Raw genomic sequence first — 21,373 nt, forward strand, 5'->3', positions numbered from 1 at the left:
GCTCAGAATGCAAAGGAATCTCTCTCCCCAGCAGTTTAAGAGGACTTCACAAAATGAACACATCAACAAAAGTTAAATGACATAGTTTCCATTCCACCTGCAGGGCCATGGTGCAGGGACAGGAAATCAGACACTGGCCAGAGTCTGGTGAGTCCCAACAAGTTGTTCTTCCTAGGAGAAGTGACTTAATGAAAGGCTTTCAAGGAATAGAGAGACTTAAACAGGAAAGGCATTCCAAAATACCAAGTCTCTGGCCCATAGGAGCTCTCTGTCAGATGCCACCTTAAGGTCTGCCACCGTCCTCCCCAGCTTACAGAGTCAACCTGATCGTTAAGGAGTTCCTGACGTGGACATTGTAGTCCAGCCTGGACACCTGTGCCAGGCTCCAGGACCTCACTCATACCTCTCCCTTGTCTGGAATCCCCTCTTGGTCCCCTCCACCTCTTTAGGTCCCATTTGCCATGAGGACCATGGTGAAATCTGACTATTCCCCATGAGAGCTTCACATCTGCTTGGCCTATACTCAGTTTCGTTTTCTGCCTATCTCAGCTTATTGGGAGACTTTATTTATTTATTATTTTTTTTTTAAAGTTTCGGGGCTGGGGAGATAGCTCAGTTGGTAGAGTGCTTGCTTTGTAAGCACAAGGCACTGGGTTCAATCCCCAGCACCCAAAAAAAAAAAATTTCTTCATTCATGTATATAGGGTAATAACGCCTATCTCATTCTACCGTCCTTCCCGTCCCCACCGCCCCACCCCTCCCCTCACTCCCCTCGGTTCAATTCAAAGTTCCTTCATTCTTCCCTTCCCACTCCCACTGTGGATCAGCATCCGCTTCTCAGAGAAAACATTCGGCCTTTGGTTTTTTGGGATTGGCTTATTTCACTTAGCGTGATACTCTCCGGTTCCATCCAACACTTATTATATAATTGCCATTCTGACTACAGTGAGATGAAATCTTAGAATAGTTTTAATTTGTATTTCTGTTAATTGCAAGAGATAATGAACATGTTTGCTGATTAGTTGTATTTCTTCTTCTGTAAAGTGTCTGTTCAGTTCCTTAGCCCATTTATTGATTTGGCGGTGTTTTGTTTTGTTTTTTGTTTTTGTTTTTTTTTTTTTTGTTTTTTTGGTGTTAAGTTTTTTGAGTTCTTTATGTATCCTGGAGATTAATCCTCTATCTGAGGTGCATGGGGTAAAGATTTTTTTTCCCATTCTGTAGGCTCTCTCTTCACGTTGTTTCCTTTGCTGAGAAGCAGCTTTTCAGTTTGAATCCATCCCATTTATTGATTCTTGATTTTACTTGTTGCGCTTTAGGAGTCTTGTTGAGGAAGTCAGGTCCTAAGCCAACATGATGAAGATTTGGGCCTGCTTTTTCTTCTATTGGACACAGGGTCTCTGTTCTAGTGCCTAAGTCCTTGATCCACTTTGAGTTGATTTTTTTGTGCAGGGTGAGAGAGAGAGGTTTAATTTCATTTTGTTACAGATGGATTTCCAGTTTTCCCAGCACCATTTGTTGAATAGGCTATTTTTTCTCCACTGTATATTTTTGGAATCTTTGTCTAGAATGAGATAACCATATTTATGTGGGTTTGTCTCTGTGTCTTCTATTCTGCACCATTAGTCTACATGCCTATTTTTGGCGCCAATACCATGCCATTTTTGTTACTGTTGCTCTGTAGTATAGTTTTGGTCTGGTATTGTGATGTCTCCTGCTTCACTCTTCTTGCTAAGGATTGTGTTAGCCATTCTGGGCCTCTTATTTTTCCAAATGAATTTCATAATTGCTTTTTATATTTCTGTGGAGAATGTCATTGGGATTTGAATAGGAATTGCATTGAATCTGAATAACACTTTTGGTAGAATGGCCATTTTGACAATATTAATTTTGCCTATCCAGGAGCATGGAAGATATTTCCATCTTCTAAGGTCTTCTTTAATTTCTTTCTTTAGTGTTCTGCAGTTTTCATTGTAGAGGTCTTTCATCTCTTTTGTTAGATTGATTCCCAAGTATTTTATTTTTGTCAAGGCTATTGTAAATGGGGTAGTTTTCCTAATTTCTCTTGTGATGGATTCATCAGTTATGTATAGAAATGCATTTGATTTATGGGTATTGATTTTATATCCTGCTACTTTGCTGAGTTCATTTATGAGTTCTAGAAGTTTTCTGGTGGAATTTTTTGGATCTTCTAAATATAGAATCATGTCATTGGCAAATAGTGATAGCTTGAGTTCTTCTTTTTCCTATTTGTATCCCTTTAATTTCTTTCATCTGATTGCTCTGGCTAGAGTTTCAAGGATTATGTTGAATAGAAGTGGTGAAAGAGGCCCTCCCTGTCTTGTTCCAGTTTTTAGAGGAATGCTTTTAATTTTTCTCCATTTAGAATGATGTTAGCCTTGGGCTGAGCATTAATAGCTTTTACAATATTGAGGTATGTTCCTACTATCCCTAGTTTTTCTAGTGTTTTGAACATGAAGAAGTGCTGTATTTTGTCAAATGCTTTTTCTGTGTCTATTGAGATTATCATATGATTCTTGTCTTTAAGTCTATTGATGTGATGTATTATGTTTATTGACTTTCATATGTTGAACCAACCTTGCATCCCAGGGATGAACCCCACTTGATCATGGTGAACTATTTTTTTTTATATATTTTTTTAGATATTGATAGACCTTTATTTTCATTCATGAATTTATATGTGGTGCTGAGATTCAAACCCAGTGTCTCACACATGCTAGGCAAGTGCTCTACCACTGAGCCACAACCCTAGTCCCACTATCTTTTTAATATGTTTTTGTATGCAATTTGCCAGAATTTTATTGAGAATTTTTGCATCTTTGTTCATCAGGGATATTGGTCTGAAGTTTTCTTTCTTTGATGTGTCTTTGTCTGGTTTTGGAATAAGGGTGATACTAGCCTCATAATTATTGGAAGACTTAATTTTGTTATCTGATTTTTATTCTTTTTTCACATTCATTGATTGATTCATTCAACAAATACTGCCTTTTCAACAAATCTTATTAGAGGGCCTATGGTGTGCTGGACATTATGACAGGTTTTAGAAATAGAATCATAGGTTTAAAAAAAATCAGACCTGTTTCCAACAGAGAAAAATTTACTAATCAAATAATTACACTAGTGAAAAAATGGGAAGAGTAGTCTGAAGGAAATGAGTGTGGTTTTATGAGAATGTATAAGAAAGGGACCTGGTGTAGACTTGGGGTCAGGGTGGACTTTCTGAGAAAACATACTTTGAACTAAGATTTGAAAGTGAGTACTTGGATGGATGAAGAGGAGGTAGGGAAGGGAAGAGTTCTTCAATAAGGGGGGCCAGCATGTGCAAAGGTCCTGTGCCAGGAGGGAGTATGGCAAATTCAAGGAAAGAGATCCTTGATACAGCATCCATTTTGGGGAAGATGATGTTGAATTACCTTGAACATGGCAGTGGTGAGGTGGATTGGGCAACTGCTCAGGAGCTCAGAGCAAACGAGCTGGGGTAGTCACTGGGAGTCCACAGGGAATGGGCAGTGGCTGAGTCCACCAAGGGAGATAGTACATGTGTGGAAGGGAGGAGGTCACAAACCCCTGAAGGCAGAGCATTTTGAAGAAAGTGACTTCCAGTAGCAGCACAGGGGATGATTCTCTCATTTCTCCCTCTCCTTGCTTACTGTTATCTGAATTCAGGTCTGACTCTCACCTGTATGCAGCAAGAGCCTGCTAATCCAGTTCTAAGATTTTAGGTGCCCACCAATCACTTGGGGGCTGGGGTCCCTCGATAAAATGCAGATTCTGATTCGGGAGGTCTCAGCTGGAGCCTGTGATTTTACATCTCTGTCCCTCTCCCAGGGATAATGGACCACCTTTTTGGCAGCAGGGCACTGATCTGTTTCTGAAACTCAGCATCCTCCTAGCCCACACCCTTGGGCCTTCCATGGCCATTCATCGCTCCCCTGTCTCTGGCCAGCCTGCCTCTTCCCTCTGCTTCCTTCCATCCCCTCTTCATCCCACCAAGCCAAACCCCTCGCGTGCAAATTTTCCTTCTCTTTCTCTTACAGTTCAGAAAGGGACAGAGACCCATACAGCTCACTCCCACGTGGAAGGGGACAACTATAGTGGTTTCCAGATTTTTCTGCTTAAAAATCCTCCTTAAACCCCTCACCTTTTTTTTAAATACTGGTGATTGAACCCAGGGGCACTTTATCACTGAGCTCCATCCCCAGCCCTTTTTTTTTTTTTTTTTTTTTTTTTTTTTTTTTTTTTTTGAGACAGGGTCTCACTTAGTTGTTGAGGCTGGCCTTGAACTTGAAATCCTTGCTGCCTCAGCCTCCTGAGTCACTGGGGTGACAGGCATGCACTGCTGCACCCAGTTCCTCTCTCACCCATTTTTAAGTTTACATCTACTTTTTTTTTATTGTGTTTGCAGAAGATACGATCTCCAGAATGTTGTAAACATTGATATTTTTAAGTAAAACTATGACGTCACTGTTTTAATTTTGTCCGATGGAATCTAAACACTGTAGCAACTCGATACCCAGCATCCTCCATCTCAAAAATGCACGAACACGCTCTTCTTTAATAGTCTGTGTTCTTTTTCTCCTTAAAATTTTATTTCCATTTCACTTTCCCCAAGGAATTTTACCCTAACTTTATATATGTAATATATTTTTATGCTTGAAACTCTTTCATTTGTGTCCCTATCATATTTCTCAGGGATGACTTATATAAAGTCAAAACTTTCTTAATTTCCAGAAATCAGAAAGCTCTAAGCATTAAGGTTTTTCTTCTGGCTTGAGTTATCATTACAAGTGCTAACAGTACTTAATTGATCAGAGTAATACAAATGTATTACTAATTTGGATAAATAATTAATAAACAAAAATAAAATCAGACTGAATATACACCTCTTAATGAGATGGTGGTAGTGGATGGTTTTTTAAAATAAACTTTTTTATTGATGTATAACATAAATGCCCGTATCTGACCAGATAGTGTGCAGCCTGAATTATCAAAGAGCCTGCATGTCCATGGAGTTATCACCCAGGGTTAGTGCTGGCATATTTCTGCAATTTGTTTATTTATGCATGTAAGACTGTTATTTATTGCTAGTCTGAGACAAAAGATCAGCATTAGTATATTTCCATATTTCATTTATGTAGATGTAAACACTGAAAACCCTCATTCACATAGGAAGACAAATTTTTTTAGAGCAGGGTCACTCAGTTTTTGATTTATTTCTGAGTTGTATACCAAAATTCACAAAGTGATCTGTCACCAAAAATCATATTTCAATTACTTCTATTAGAACTTTCTTTAAAAAGAAAGAAAGAAAGAATTAGAAAGCTGGTTGTGGTGGTGCATGCCTGTAATTCCAGCTACCCTGGAGGCTGAGTCAGGAGTACCACAAGTTCAAGGTCATCCTTGGCAACTTAGTGAGACCCTGTCTCAAAATAAAAAATAAAAAGGACTGGGGATATAGTTTGGTGATAGAGCACCCCTGGGTTCAATCCCCAGTACCTACTCCCCCTGACACACAAACTTAGAAACTTTCCTCCTTGGAGAGGGTGAAGAAACAGCTTTATTATTCCTTTGCCTGCCTTCTCAGTTTTCTTTTCTTTTTTTTTTAAATTTAAAAAAAAAAATTTACAGACTGCATTTTGATTCATTGTACACAAATGGGGTACATCATTTCGTTTCTATGGTTGTGCACAATGTAGGTTCATACCATTCGTGTAATCATACACGTACATAGGGTAATGATGTCTGTCTCTTTCCACCATTTTTCATACCCCCACTCATTTCCTTCTACATAATATAAAGTTCCTCCATTCTTCTCTCACTCCCCACCCCACTATCCCCATTATATATCATCATCTACTTATCAGGGAAAACATTCGGCCTTTGGTATTTTGGGATTGGCTTATTTCACTTAGCATGATATTCTCCAATTCCATCCATTTATCTGCAAATACCATAATATTATTCTTCTTTATGGCTGAATAATATTCCATTATATATATATATATATACACCCCAGTTTCTTTATCCATTCCTCTGTTGAAGGGCATCTAGGTTGGTTCCACAATCTAGCTATTGTGAATTGAGCTGCTATAAACATTGACGTGGCTACATCATTGTATGCTAATTTTAAGTCGACTTCCCAGTTTTTAAATGTCCTCTAGTGTGGTAGCCAGTGGGCTTCAGGTGGGGGATGTAAGGGGCTTCTCTCTGGATCAATAAATCCAGTTAAAATTTGGAATGGGATGGGTGAGTTTACCTTTCTTTTTATAAAGGAGGAGGGTGATTATGAAAGAGCAGAAACTAAAGGACTACTTGTCCCTCTCTCATCCCCCAGTTAGGGAAAGGAGCTTCTAGAGAAGTTGAAGATCTGGAAACTGATTCTCTTAAAACTTTAGGGGTGTGCTGGGCACAGTGGTGCACACCTGTGCTCCCAGCTACTGAGAAGGCTGAGGCAGGAAGATCACAAGTTCAAAGCCAGCCTGGGCAACTTAAAGAGACCATATCTCAAAATTTTAAAAAAGAGCTGGGGCTGGGGTTGTGTCTCAGTGGTAGAGTACTCGACGGGCACGTGTGAGGCACTGGGCTCGATCCTCAGCACCACATAAAAATAAATAAAAATAAATGTATTTTTAAAAAGATCTAGTGGGCTAGGGAGATAGCTCAGTCGGTAGAGTGCTTGCCTTGCAAGCACAAGGCCCTGGGTTCAATCCCCAGCACTGAAAAAAAAAAAAAAGATCTAGCTTACCAAGTATATCAGTTAAGTTTAAAAAAATAAGTAAGTAAAAAGAATTGGGGTTGTAGCTCAGAGGTAGGGCACCCCTGGATTCAGTCCCCATGACCACAAAAACCACACACAGAACAAAGCTTCAAGTGTGTGTGCAGGGCTTGCTCTTAGAAGTTCATAGTCCAGTTTGAAGTCTATTTAAGAGCCCGAAAGGACTCAAACCAGACCAGACCAGTCCCTCCAGTCTCCTGTTCACAACTCTCAGAGAGGGAAACTGACTGATCCAGGCAACGTTTTTGTGCTAGATCATGGCATAAGCTTCTGACCCATCTGACGCCTATGCAGAGACATTTCCCTGGGCAGGGACCACAGGAGCCAGGTGACTGTTAGTGCAGTGCTTCTCCTTCAAACCTCTCTCCAGCTCTGTTCTTCTGCTGCGAACAGGCTCTCCAGTCTCTGAATTCCCAAATCTCTTATTTTCACCTTTATTATTTTATCACAAACAGATTTGGGGTGGGGGAGTACTGAGAATTAAATTCAGGGCCCCATAACCATTGAGCCACATCCCCAGTTCTTTTCTGTATTTTATTTAGAGTCAGGATCTTGCTGAGTAGCCTAGGGCCTCACTGAGTTGCAGAGGCTGGCTTTGAACTTGCGATCCTCCTGCCTCAGCCTCCAAAGCTGCTGGGATTACAGGCATGTGCCACCACACCTGGCTTCACATACGGAGCTTTCCCCTTTGTGTTGGAGTTCTTCATGTGCCCCATCACCTTTTCTAACTGTAAGCCCCTCAAGGGTGGGCCCATATCTTAATCATTTCCTAGTATCCTGTCTTACACTTAGCAGGTGTCTAAAATATTTGTTGAACAGGTAAATTGCATGTCCTAAACTTCTTTATATCCCCCATGGGACCTAGAATAGTGCTGGACTTTCAATAGCAGGGTCCCAGAAGAATGGATGAGTTAATCAATGAACAAAACAGTAAATTAACAAATCGATGAACTAATGAGCCATTGAACAGTGGCTGGAAAGTAAGAGAACTTCAACACTTCACGTGAGTCCAGATCTGCAGGAGCATTGCCAACGATGTGGAGTGTGTGGCCCTGGCTATTTCTAATTGAGAATCCTGTTTTATATTTGTTTCTATAACTACTCGTAATAGATATAATTGCTTACCATGAAGCATTCAAGTAAATTGTTTCTTGTTCTTTGTCTTGTCTTGCAGGTGTGAGCGACATCTCGCCACAGTGGTGTTTGGTCCAGACCTCAGCTCTGGTGAGGATGTAAAACCCCGGATTCTGCAGATGAGTGGAACAGGTCAAGAGGAACCCCTGGCTCCTGCCACCCTCACAGACATGGCAGCCGTGGAGTAGTGTGGACGCTTTCTCTCAGCTTCTCAGGGTTTCCGTCTTTTGGGTTTTCTTCATTTGCCTTTTTTTATGGTTTTGTGGTTGGACATCCAAGGCAGACACCATGGGAGATCAGCAATTGTACAAGACCAACCACGTGGCCCATGGTGGTGAGAACCTTTTCTACCAACAGCCACCCCTTGGTGTCCACAGTGGGCTAAACCACAACTATGGGAATACAGTCACAGGGGGTGGAATGGATGCCCCTCAGGCCTCACCCATCTCCCCCCACTTCCCGCAAGATACTCGGGATGGTCTGGGCTTGCCTGTTGGTTCCAAAAACCTTGGCCAAATGGATACCTCGAGGCAGGGAGGGTGGGGAAGCCATGCAGGCCCTGGAAACCATGTCCAGCTACGTGGCAACCTGGCCAACTCAAATATGATGTGGGGGGCACCAACCCAGGTGGAGCCCGCCGATGGCTACCAGTACACCTACTCCCAGGCCAGCGAGATCCGGACCCAGAAGCTCACCAGTGGTGTCTTACACAAGCTGGACTCTTTCACCCAGGTGTTTGCCAACCAAAACCTGCGAATTCAGGTCAACAATATGGCCCAGGTGCTGCATACCCAGTCAGCGGTGATGGATGGAGCCCCTGACAGTGCCCTGCGCCAGCTGCTGTCTCAGAAGCCCATGGAGCCCCCAGCTCCAGCTATACCTTCCCGCTACCAGCAGGTGACCCAGCAGGCTCACCCTGGTTTCACTGGGGGGTTGTCCAAACCAGCCTTTCAGGTCGGGCAGCACCCTTCCCAAGGGCACCTGTATTATGACTACCAGCAGCCACTGGCTCAGATGCCGATGCAGGGAGGACAGCCGCTGCAAGCCCCACAGGTGCTGTCACAGCACATGCAACAGATGCAGCAGCACCAGTATTATTCACAGCAGCAACAGCAGCAAACAGGGCAGCAACGTATCTCCATGCAAGAAATACAGCAGCAGCAGCAGCAGCAACAGCAGCAGCAGCAGCAGCAACAGACTCGCCTACCACAGCCTCAGCCGCAGCCACAGCAGCAGCAGCAGCAACAGCTACCACTGCAGCAGCGGCAGAGTTCAATGCAGATACCTCAGTATTATCAGCCCCAACCCATGATGCAACACTTGCAAGATCAGCAGCAGCAACCAATGCACCTGCAACCCCCTTCTTATCACAGGGACCCTCATCAGTACACCCCGGAGCAGGCGCACGCTGTCCAGCTGATTCAGCTGGGCTCCATGCCCCAGTACTACTACCAAGAGCCCCAGCAACCCTACAGCCACCCTCTCTACCAGCAGAGCCACCTGCCCCAGCACCAGCAGCGGGAGGACAGTCAACTGAAGACTTATTCTAGTGACAGGCAGGCCTCAGCCATGCTGAGCTCCCACGGGGACCTGGGGCCTCCTGATACAGGAATGGGAGACCCAGCGAGTTCGGACCTGACCCGGGTTAGCAGTGCCCTCCCCCATCGACCACTCCTCTCCCCCAGCGGGATCCACCTCAACAACATGGGGCCTCAGCATCAGCAGCCGTCTCCCAGCGCCATGTGGCCCCAGGTATTCTCACAGTGGAAGTTTCTGTCCCCCATCTCAGTCTGTAACAGGGCCAGCCAGGGCTGGGTCCCTGCAGTGCCCAATCGCCTCTCCAACCTTCAACCTTTTTCTTCTTTATATGTTCCATAAACATTAACCTACATGTGCCAGGCACCATCTATGCCAGGCACTCAGTTTTGATTCAGTTCTTTGCCAATAGCGCGTATAATGTCACTAAGGAGATGGCCAAAATACTGGACCATATCCTAAATGATTCATGTGATGATCGAGACCTTGAGTCACATGCCAGGGGACCACACAGTGAGAATGGGTGTCACCCCCTTGAACTTGCATCTTCTGGGTAATCCCTGTGAAACTGGTCCCCCTTTGGGACCATTATGACAGCATTTCTCAAAGTATATTGCTCAGAACAGCAGTTCTGCAGAATATTAATGGATATTGCTAGGGAAATAATGGGTTCGTTGGATAAACTTGGAGTTTCTCAAAGTGGAACAGGTTGCTATACTGCAGGGCTTCTTAGGGCCTTTAATACGCCAGGGTGCATTGTTAATCTCCCAAAGGGGATGCTGCATATAGTTGCAGAGGTGAACCTTAGCTGCCACAGAAGCCAGGATGGTAAAGTGAATAAGTAAAATGGGCCAGGTGTGGTATGGCACACCTGTAATCCCAGCAACTCAGGAGGCTGAGGCAGGAGGATCACGAGTTCAAAGCCAGCCTCAGTAAAATCCAGGCACTAAGCAACTCAGTGAGACCTATCTCTAAATAAAATACAAAATAGGGCTGGGGGTATGGCTCAGGGGTTGAGTGCCCCTGAGTTCAATCCCTACTACCAAAGAATAAATAAATAAGCAAAATGACCCAGTACAAGACAATTGGGAGTGATGGAGAGTGTAGTAAACTGAAGAGCTGATACCCTGTCTCATTCAGGATTTAAAAAAAAAAATCTAGCCAAATAAAACACGTCTGTAGGCCATATTGAGTCTGTGGGCCATAGTTATTAACTCTTGATTAGTTCTCATTAAGTATTTGACCACAAAAGAGCCTACTGTGTACTGGGTACTATTCATGCCTGGGCATGTTCCAAGTGCTACAGACTTGTGTGACAACAGGGTCTTTGGAGGAGGTGACCCCATTCTGAACTAGTGGAGAGGAGAAAGGGTTTAATGGAGGCCGAAGGCTACAGGTGAACTTCCCCTGGACCTTGTTTCTTCAGGGACACAGACCTAGTAGTAATTGGGTCTGTGAGAGCCTTTGTGAATAAAAGAATGAGAGTCCATGGCCAAGGCTTTTAAGGCTTTTAAAAAAGAAACCCTGCAGGTGGTCTCCTGACCTGAGGATGAGTCATCCGACTTTCCTCTCTGTGTCCCTGGTGGGGACTGGATGGAACTTTGTCTGTGTACAGGGGGATGCTGGGAGAAGGAGGAGGAGGTGGAGGAAGGTTGCTTCCGGTGGGCTTGTGGCTGGCAGCAGCTCCAGCAGGAGGGCTGTGGTCCCAGTCAGGGCAGATAAGTGAAGGCTTAAGCGGACATGAGCAGGGTCATCAGGAGTGGAAACCCTTGAAGGCCAGGCCTTCGTGTTCTCATTGGTCAAAACCCCCCACTTCAGAAACACAATTTTTTTCTCTTTCTTCTTGTCTTTCGGTGTCCTGCTTGGCTCACAATTAGATGCACCTACCTGATGGGAGAGCGCAGCCAGGGTCCCCTGAGTCAAGGTAGGATGAATGGTGGCTTGGTGGTGGTATTTTGGGAGACCGGGAGGTTTTCCTGGGTTATTTCTCCTGATTAATTTTTAAATTTGATCAAAGAAATGTATAGGATAATAATAGCCGTTGTATTTGAGCAATTATTGTGTGCTTGGCACCATACATTGTGTGTAGTGAAATAATATAGTGCGGGGGGGATGGTTACCAAGCACCTCGTCAATAGGAAGCCCTGGAGGACTGGGGTGTAGCTCCATGGTAGAGCATTTGCCTAGCATATGTGAGGCCCTGGGTTCCATCCCCAACAACACCCCCCTCCAAAATAGCAAGCACTCAATAACTGTTAGCTATCACTATTTTCATTTTAGAAATGAGAAAACTGAGTCTCAGAGAGCTTAAGGTTATACATCAAGTAAGTAGCAGTGTTGGGAATAACTCCAAAGCCATTATTCTGTCCACTATCCATTTGATCAGTTAGTGAGGATTTATTGAGTGCCTGCTGTGTGCCAGGCATCGAGCTGGCTTTGAGAATGCAGTGGTAAATGTTACAGACTTGCTTCCTCCTCTCATGACCATGGTGAATAATTAAAGACAAGCCAGATCCTGATAGACTGCTGATGCGTGCAGTACGGAGACTTACCCCAGGGGACTTACCCAAGGGACTCTCAGAGAAGCCTTCCAGAGGAGGTGTGCTCAGTCTGACCCTGGAAGGGCAATAAGCTCTAGGTGGATAACCCCAGTTGCTGAAAGCTGGGCTGGAGGAGGATGTGTTGGTCAACTCTTATATGCCCTTTCCCACTCTGAGCCTCAGTTTTTCATCTGTAAGTTGGGCTTGGTTCTCTGAAGGATTCTGGAGCCTCAGACAGAGGAGCATTGGACAAATAAAATGGGTTTGCTGTGGGAGAGAGGTCTTGTGATAAATCGCTGTTTGTCCTTCCTCAACGTGTGTGTCCTCTCCATTTGTCCCTGCCCTTGAGCAGTGGCCAACCCAAAGGAGTGTTTGGGGAGCAGTTTGATGCCAAGAGCAAGCTGACATGCTCCATCTGCCTGAAGGAGTTCAAGAGCCTGCCTGCCCTGAATGGCCACATGCGCTCCCACGGTGGAATGAGGGCCTCCCCCAGCCTCAAACAGGTGAGCACCACCCAGTCCCTGGTCCTTCCCAGGCCATGTGCTGCTTGCTTTGCTTTGTCGCCGTCAGAAATATTGTGTGAGAAAGAGAGATGTGAGCCCTGTGTGGGTACCTGGGGAGGCGCAGTCCTCCCCGAACCAGAAAAGACTTAAACTTGGATGCTGGGAGCCAGCCAGCCCTACTTCCCTGGCCTTAGGAACAAGGGTCAAAATAGGGACCTCTCTACTTCCCAGAGAAAACAGCAAAAGAAAACATGTAAATGCAATAATATTTTAAATTTGTGCTTCTTGAAAGACCCAAGACTACAGCCACTTGGGCCTTCAAGATCAGTGGTCAGTGGCCAAGAAAAGAGGATGTAACCATTAGGCTCTCAGCCAGAATTTTGTGTTTGCCAGGACAATGGTGTTTGGTTCTAGCATCTGAAATCCCTTAAATACCCTCTGGATTTTCCATGTAGAATATCCAGGTAGTATACTATCCATGAATTAATTAAATTAATTAAAATTCAAAGAATGTTCTCAGAATTCTTTGACTATTTATTGATCTTAAAGTCTAAGGGATTAACTCTTTGTTAACCAAAATTTTGGATTACCCGGATCTGTCCCTCTCCTGACCAGGCTAGATAAAGGAACTTCGTCTTCAACTTTTTAAATAACAGGTTTTGCATTTTCAGTGTGATTTCTTAACCTGAATAAAATGTAGGGTAGAATGCCTATTTTGGCCTAACACATAAGCAAATTGAGGCCCATGGAATTAAAAGCACCTACAGAAAGTCATATATTTTGTTTTTACCGATTACAAGTCAATGTCCTTTTCTTTAAAAGCAATGACAGGGGCTGGGATTGTGGCTCAGTGGTAGAGCACTTGCCTAGCATGTGTGAGGCACTGGGTTCGATTCAATTCTCAGCACCACATTAAAAAAAAAAAAATGAGTAAGTAAAATAAAGGTATTGTGTCCATCTACAACTAAAAAATTTTTTTAAAAAGGCAATGACAACCACGAAATTTTAAAAACTATTTTAACATACAAGTGATATATGGCCAAGATGTTTTCAATGTAGGACGTAGAATGCTTGACCTTGTCTACCTCCAACTGGCATTACTAACCTAGGGACCCAGGGTTGCAGGAAGGAAGCCACCGGCAGTGGTTCTCTGTCACCCACACCTGATGTCCTGGAACCTTCTGGGAAAGCAAAGTGCCTCCCCTTGGGAGAGCTGCTCTCAGCCCAGGATCAAAGCCTTTATTGTCTGTGTAGGAGGAAGGAGAGAAGGCCCCGCCGCCTCCGCCCCAGCCGCCACTGCCGCCTCCGCCTCCACCGCCACCGCAGCTCCCTCCCGAGGCAGAAAGCCTCACGCCTATGGTCATGCCCGTGTCTGTCCCTGTCAAGCTTCTCCCGCCCAAGCCCAGCTCTCAGGGGTTCACCAACAGCGTCGTTGCCGTCCCCTCCGCCAGAGACAAGCCAGCCAGCTCGGTGTCGGACGACGAGATGCCTGTGCTCGTGAGGATGACCCTCTCTCCCCCTCACTCCCCCCAGGGGGCTGCCCCCCACAAGCCTGCTGTGAGTTGCTGCTCTGCCCCACCTGCCTGGAGTGGGGACATCCCTTTGCTTTCTTGGAGATGGGGATAGCTCTTCCACAGTCACCAACCTGACCTCCTCTTGGGGCTGAGCCCCCCTGGCCACCTGCCCACTGCCCATTAAATACCTGTTACTCTTCCAGGTTAATGGGCTGCTTTAGACACCTCGAGGTGTCCCCAGGCTTAAACAGAGGATAATTCGGTTAGAAATCACCAATACAACCATACCAGTTATTAAAATATGGGATTATTTCCCCAGGTAATATCAGCTGTTATCCAGGGCCCTGGCCCTTCCCCAGAACCTCTAGGCCTCCCAAATCCAGCTACCAAAGAGGTAACCCCTGGAACCACAGGGCCTCCAGGCTGTAGCCCTGGCATCTATTCTGATGATCAGCCTTAGCACATGCTTAATATTTTCAACATTACACCTGCTTAAATGCCCTGGAGAACCTAATTTGTTAAAGTTCCCAAAGTAGTTCTGCTGAAAGCCACCTACCCCTAATCTCAGGAAAGCAAAGTGATTTGTGTTTCTCACTGAACTATTAAGTTCTCCTTCCCTCTCTCAAATTCCTCTCTTTCTCTCTTTCTCTTTCTGTTTCTCTCTCTCCCTCTCCCCCCACCCCCCATGGAGACATTCATGGTCGACTCCATCACATTTGTCCCTTCCCATAGAGTAGAGTTTGTCTTTAGAGAATAGATGGTTGCTGAGAATCCAGGAGGCACGAGAGTAGGGTTGGTCCAGAATAGGATTTGGGAGCATAATTAAGACAACTGGCAAAATCCAGAAAGAGACATTTTGGTTTTATGTGATATCAAGGCCTCAGAAGAGAGACTGATAGAGAACCTCCAGGGGTGAAGATTCTCATACGGTGGCAGGAGGGGTCAACAACAGGCAGAGATGAAATGACATATCCAGGCTTCCCCTTTGCTCGGGGAAATTCCTAATTTAAATGCACTGCATTTACCCTTGGAGAATTCTCAATCAAGGGTTCCTAGTCACACAGCAGTCACAGTCTAGGCAGCACAACCCAGCCCCATTCATTCAAGATGGTGAGAAAAAGATAAGGGCCGAAGAGAAACCGATGCCCTGGGTATAGCTGGATGGGGATTCAGATGGTCCTTGCCATGGTGGTTCCAAGTTTTCAACTTTACAATAGTACAAAAGTGCATTCAGTAAACCATACTTTGAATTTTGAATCTTGATCTTTTCTCGAGCTAGCCATATGCAGTTGAGTTCTCACTTACAATGCAGGGCAGGGGCATCAAGCCACAGGGCCCAGTCAGCCCTGCCATCTCTAGGGGAAATTCAGCCCTGCCATCTCTAGGGGAAATAACCAAGACTCATAGTGCACTACGATCCTAAGCTAGGATGCTCAGTAGGCTAGGGGCTTTCAATGTATTTTCCACTTAAAATATTTTCAACTTACCATGGGTTTATGGAAACATAGCCCCATCAGTGTGTCTGTACACCAGGTGAGCTGCAATAATTAAGCACTAGGGACAGACAAGGGAATTTGGTATGAGTTTACACAGGAGATCATTGTAGGGGAGTTCTGAGAAGGCTTTAAAGGATGGGATGAAGTTGGCTTAATTGCAGGGTAAAAGAGACATCATAAATTGAGAGAGAGGCTGAAGTGGAAGCATGGGGAGGGAACTGAGTAAATGTGAGCAAGATCCTGGCACTTGATGTAAAGAAATTAAAATGTCTCGGAAGAGCCTTGAATTCTAAGCTCTGTATCTAGCCAGCTAGGACAAGGGAAATTGAGCCCCTCACGCTCTGAGAGTCCCAGTTTACTCCCCTAACCTAGAGAGGGTTGGACTCATCAATTGTTCTCCCATTTCTCTGTAGCCAGAAGTTTTTTCTTTTTTAATTAAAAAAAAATTTTTTTTGTTCTTTTTAGTTAGACATGACAGTAGAGCATATTTTGACATAATATACATACATGGAGTATGACTTCCCATTTTTATGGTTGTACATGATGTTGCAGCCAGAAGCTTTTAAAAGTTCTCGGTGCTTGTCCCCACTTCCAGAATCCAGATAGCTTTGTGGGGTGGAACATTGCAAATACTTCCTGTCATGTGACAGCCAAGTGTGACATTCTGAGTAGCTTCTCTGGTCCAGGTGGCTCAGAGCTTTGCCTGGAGGATGAGAAATCCTAGAATAGAGGTTGAATAACAGGACAGAAGGCTGGAGGACAGAGCCCAAAAGGGACCTTTGGCCCTGTGATCTTAAGTCTTGATTTCAGGGCAGAGTCAAGATCACTGTGAGGTCTGCATGTGCTTACATGACCTCATCAGTTACCCAGAAACAGGGCTCTTAGTTTCAGGATTGTTCCTCCCTTGGGGTTGCGGGGGTGGTGGCATTGAGCCTCCTTCCCCCAGTCTCCTCAGCTGCCTCTCCCACTTCAACCTCCCCTCTCCACTTCAACCTCTTCTCTCCACCTCAGCCTTCTCACATCAGCATTCTCTCTTGCCACCTCAGATTCCTCTCTCCGCCTCAGCCTCCTCTCTACCTCAGCCTCTCTCCATTTCAGCCTCTCCCCCACAGCCTCAGGCGGTGAGGAGCCCTCTGGTGGGGAGAAGAGGCAGGCTGTGGAGCTGTGGCCTGAGAGCCCCCTGTGGCTGAGGCAGGGCTCAGGAACCTCCACACTGAAACCTGGAGCCTGGGACCCTCTGCTCCCTGCTTTCCCCAGCTCTCTGCCTTCCTAGACTCCTGTCCTAGAGGTTGGCATGGCACCTTGGAAGACAAGGAAGCTGAGGGAGAGCCTGTTGCAAGCAGGAGGAGCCCAGAGCTGAGGCGCCCAGTGGGGCAAGTCACATGGCCTGGAGGCAGCCAGTCACATGACCATGGCCAGCCCTTCCCATCACCCCTTGCTGTTGCTCCTATCAGGCGCCACCCTGGGCACAGGGGTTGCTGGGAACTGCAGCTGTGACTGGCCCCTGACCTGCAGTGCTCAGGAGGGTACCTCAGACTGCTCAGAACCTTTCCACAGGTATCCCCGCCGCCTCCCCCACCCGCATCAGCTCTTGGCCTTTCTGGGCTGATGCTGGCACACCACCCAAGTCTGTTTCTGTTTGGCTTTGGCATGCCCTGCTTATCTATTGACGTGCACATGTTTACTTATGAAGTATATATGTATCCATGTGGCAGATCTTCCTTCCAGACTAAGCTTGGTTCCGCTGCCATAAAATAAACTAACTCTGCTGACAGGAAGCCGACCCAGGAGGAGGGCTTGCTACAAGTGAGCCGCAGTGCAGGCGCAGCAGTGAGGGGTGGGCAGGGGGACGTTGAGCAGGTCCCCTTTTAGGAGAGCCCAGAACCGGGCCTTCGGGGTGGCAGCGGGCCGGGCCTTCAGGATCGCGCCAGAGCCCAGGGTGGGAGGCTGGCCCTGGGAGCGCTGCCAGGCTGCGCCCCTCTGCCCTGCTGCCCTGAGCGGATGGTTCTGGCCCCTTCTCAGACCTGGTGCTGTGTGTGCCCGCCGTGTCCCGCGGAGCCCACCCAGCTGGATTCCACTCAAGCAGATGGGAATGTCATGATAAGCGAAGAGAATCTGAATCTCTGCCTTCCGCCCACCCACCGTTCCCGTCACCCCCGGCTCGCTCCGGACCTCAGGGGCGGCTTCCCAGACCCTCGGTTTCTTCCTGACCGAACCACCAGAACCCGCCTTGGCCGAAGCGGATGTGGTGGGAGCGGGAGGGGGACGAGCGGAAGGGAGTCCGTCCCCATAGAGACCCCTTCCCCGCACCCGTGGAGCTGGCCTGCGGCGGGGCACCTGTTTGAATCAGATCGTTGTCCCGTCCGTAGGAGATCCCCCGGAAACACCAGCCCGCCGTGGCCAAGGCTGAGGAGCCCCTCAAGACCGTGCAGGAGAAGAAGAAGTTCCGGCACCGGCCCGAGCCCCTCTTCATCCCGCCACCGCCCTCCTACACCCCGACCCCCGCCTCCTACTCGGGCGCCACCCTGTACCAGAGCCAGCTGCGCTCCCCGCGCGTCCTCGGGGACCATCTGCTGCTGGACCCCACCCACGAGCTGCCCCCCTACACGCCCCCGCCCATGCTGAGCCCGGTGCGCCAGGGCTCGGGGCTCTTCAGCAACGTCCTCATCGCGGGGCACGGCCCTGGCGCCCACCCGCAGCTGCCCCTCACGCCCCTCACGCCCACCCCGCGGGTGCTGCTGTGCCGCTCCAGTGAGTTGCCCCTTCAGTCCCACCCCTGTCTGTGCTGGGGACCGCCCTGCCCGGGGTCGAGTGGGGGGTCTCCGTCTCTTCAGCTGTCGGATTTACCCCCCGGATTCCTGTGGAATATCTGTGTCCCAGACACCGTGCTGGGCTGCTCTGAAATGCTTAGAACTAGAGCTATCCCTTATCCCCAAGGGAATCGGGGTCTCATTCAGAGGAAAAAGTGACGTGATCCCTACAGTCTCTTTGAGATGAGGAAATAATGTTAAGCGTGCACACACCAAGACTACCTTGGAAGACACAGAATAAACATTTAGTAGAGATTAGGTATGATGTGCAAGACCAGGCCTTGGCATTTTAGCATGCTTTATGAAAAATCAAGCATGAGAATTTGCTTGTGGTGGCACCAGCCTATAGTCTCAGCTCCTCAGGAGGCCGAGGCAGGAGACCCGATGAATCTTTGAGTTCAAGTTCAGCCCGGGCTACATAGCAAGACCCAGTCTTCAAAAACAAAAACAAAAACATGAGAGGCCTGTAGTCAGGATCTTTTCCTGGAGCAAGAATACTTGCATAGGCACCACACAGCTTTAGCAGGCCAGTGTGGGAGAGGCTTCTCAACCTGTGTGAGAAATGGCTGGCCCTAAACCATTAGAACCACACTGCATCCAGCTGTCTGGAGATTGACGGGTTTCATGGGGGAGGAGACCTGTTAGGACTGGTTAGCTAACTGCTCATTTGCTTTATTTTCTTAAGCACCCCTTCCCTGTTGGCCAGTGACATCAAGTTTTGTTGTTGTTGTTGTTGTTTGTTTCAGACAGCATTGATGGCAGCAACATGACAGTCACCCCAGGGCCCGGAGAGCAGACTGTGGATGTTGAACCGTAAGGAAAAGCCAATTATTTTTTTAGAAGTCTCAGCCGAGTAAAGTGATCAAGAGCTTTGAGAAGACTAGTCAGAACCTTTAGTCAGAGTGGCCAATGATAGAGAAGTTGTAGAAATTGTAGGACCTTGGTATTTCCTCAGTACTCTTATTTCCCTATAGTTGCCCATATTTCAAGATCTTTGCCAAAGCCTAAATGTAAAAGAGCGAAGCACTGGATTCAGAGAACTTAGCATTCCCATCTCTGGCTTTATAAACCAGTCTGGGTAGACCTACATGCTTTCACATCCCTAGTGACATTGAGACATGTCTAGGTGCCCAACCCTCTTAAGAGACTTTTGAATGCTCCTGCTTCCCCCATTCCTTCTGTCAGATTCTTGGTCAGGCTTCCAGGTGAACTTGTTCAGTATTTCAATCTTGCATGGGCAGTGGGTGGTACAGTAGTCCCCCCTTATCCATGGAAGATATGTTCCAGGACCTCCAGTGGATGCCTGAAACCTCCAATAGTACCAGACCCTGTATACAAACACTGCAGTGCCTCAGTACTCTGTCTGATATTTTAGATGGCTACCAAGTGATGAACAGGGATGTGGTGTATACAGAGTAGATACTCTGGACAAAGGAGTGATTCACATCCTGGGAGGAACAGAGATTTCATCATATTACTCAGAATGGCATACAATTTAAAACTTATGAATTACTTATTTCTGGAAGTTTTCCATTAGATATTTTTAGACCTCAGTTGACCATGGGTAACTGAAACCATGGAACACAAAACTGGAGATAAGGAGGCACTGTTGTATTAGGGAAGGGAAAAGTTCTTTCAATGGATAAGAACAGAAAAGGGCCTAAGTGGTGGAGTATACTGAGTCCAAAATCAGAAAACCCAAGCTCTGGCCCATTTTGGTTTTTATCTATATCAAGTTAACCTTTCTAGACTTGGGTTGACTCCTGTTAAATGAGAATAAGTATCACTACTTTGTTTACATCACAGATCTCTGTTAGGTTCAAATAGAATAATGTATGTGAAAGTGATCTGAAATGGATAAAAAAAAAATACAACTTTGTATTTATCCTTTGTTTTTCTGGTTAAATGGTACCATCAACCATGCTCAGGGCAGCTGTTCCCTGAATTAACCACCTTTCTACTCCAGTTACAGAGCACTGTGAAGCCTTAGGCCAACTGCTCCCTTGCTCCCCCCAACAGTTCTCCCCAATCTTAAAGCTGTTCCTTATCTTGGTCAAAAAGCCATGCCTGGAATCCTAGGGTCATACTGTGAGGAAATGCCCCTGCATTCTTCTTGCAGAAGGAACTGGTTTCCTTCTTTTTCAAGTTCCTGACAGTTACCCTTGGCCTAGGCCATCAAATTCAAGACCACATTGTTGTTTTTCTTTTCTCACTAAAGACGCATCAACATTGGCTTGAGATTCCAAGCAGAGATCCCAGAACTTCAGGATGTCTCTGCCCTGGCCCAGGACACACACAAGGCCACACTGGTATGGAAGCCCTGGCCAGAATTGGAAAACCAGGACCTCCAGCAGCGAGGTATTAACATGTGGGAGAAACTGGGCGGGTGAGGCTTGCTGCTCTCATTGGAACCTCTGACTGCAGGATTGGTGTGTTTTCCCTTGATGCTGAACTTTCTCTTATGCACTGGTTCTCTTTATTCTCAATAGTGGAGAATCTTCTGAATTTGTGCTGTTCAAGTGCATTGCCAGGTGGAGGGACCAATTCTGAATTTGCTTTGCACTCTCTCTTCGAGGCCAAAGGTGATGTGATGGTAAGGAACCATGAAAAAGTGGCTTCACCTCAGAATTCTGAAGAGCATTTTGTCCATACTGTCCCATGTGCCATACAACCAGTTTGTAAGATGATGGCCAGTCCCATGTGCCTTTGTGTTGCTTATGTCAGTGAGAAGTCAGGATTTACAAGCCTGCAGAAAAAAACTCCAGTTGGACTTCTTTTTTATGCATCTATACTGAAGCTGTAATTGTGAGCACATCTGTCTTAGGAGATTAGAATTTCTTTTCATCTGTCTTGTATTTCACATCAGGAAACTGAACCTCCAGTAATGGAGAGAGGAGGTCTTTCTTGAAACAAGAGTTTGCCCAATGTAGCCTTTCACACGTGTGGATGGTCCTCCTTGCTATGAAAATCAGCCAAAGTTTGATGTTTACAGAATCTTTTCACCTCTAACACAAATGAAAGGTGTACAGTTCACCAACTGGTTCCAT

General features: G+C 46.3%; 1 protein-coding gene across 18 annotated transcripts in view; it reads left to right on the forward strand.

Moving 5' to 3' along the window:
- The window catches only part of Trerf1 (transcriptional regulating factor 1), a 203,651-nt gene that overhangs the window by 155,215 nt on the left and 27,063 nt on the right, over window positions 1–21,373 (forward strand). For 12 of the 18 annotated variants that reach the window (XM_047558824.1, XM_047558829.1, XM_047558825.1 and 9 more), the window contains 8 exons: window positions 7,968–9,679; window positions 11,341–11,387; window positions 12,356–12,506; window positions 13,761–14,063; window positions 17,886–18,267; window positions 19,073–19,139; window positions 20,545–20,684; window positions 20,816–20,919. In XM_047558824.1, the coding sequence (XP_047414780.1) occupies window positions 8,216–9,679; window positions 11,341–11,387; window positions 12,356–12,506; window positions 13,761–14,063; window positions 17,886–18,267; window positions 19,073–19,139; window positions 20,545–20,684; window positions 20,816–20,919 (2,658 nt within the window). In that variant the 5' untranslated portion in view covers window positions 7,968–8,215. The remainder of the gene's footprint in view (window positions 1–7,967; window positions 9,680–11,340; window positions 11,388–12,355; window positions 12,507–13,760; window positions 14,064–17,885; window positions 18,268–19,072; window positions 19,140–20,544; window positions 20,685–20,815; window positions 20,920–21,373) is intronic. The other 6 variants (XM_047558835.1, XM_047558837.1, XM_047558838.1 and 3 more) reach the window with 2 other exon arrangements.

The sequence above is a fragment of the Sciurus carolinensis genome, chromosome 7, assembly GCF_902686445.1.
Source record: "Sciurus carolinensis chromosome 7, mSciCar1.2, whole genome shotgun sequence".
Taxonomy (NCBI): Eukaryota; Metazoa; Chordata; class Mammalia; order Rodentia; family Sciuridae; genus Sciurus; species Sciurus carolinensis.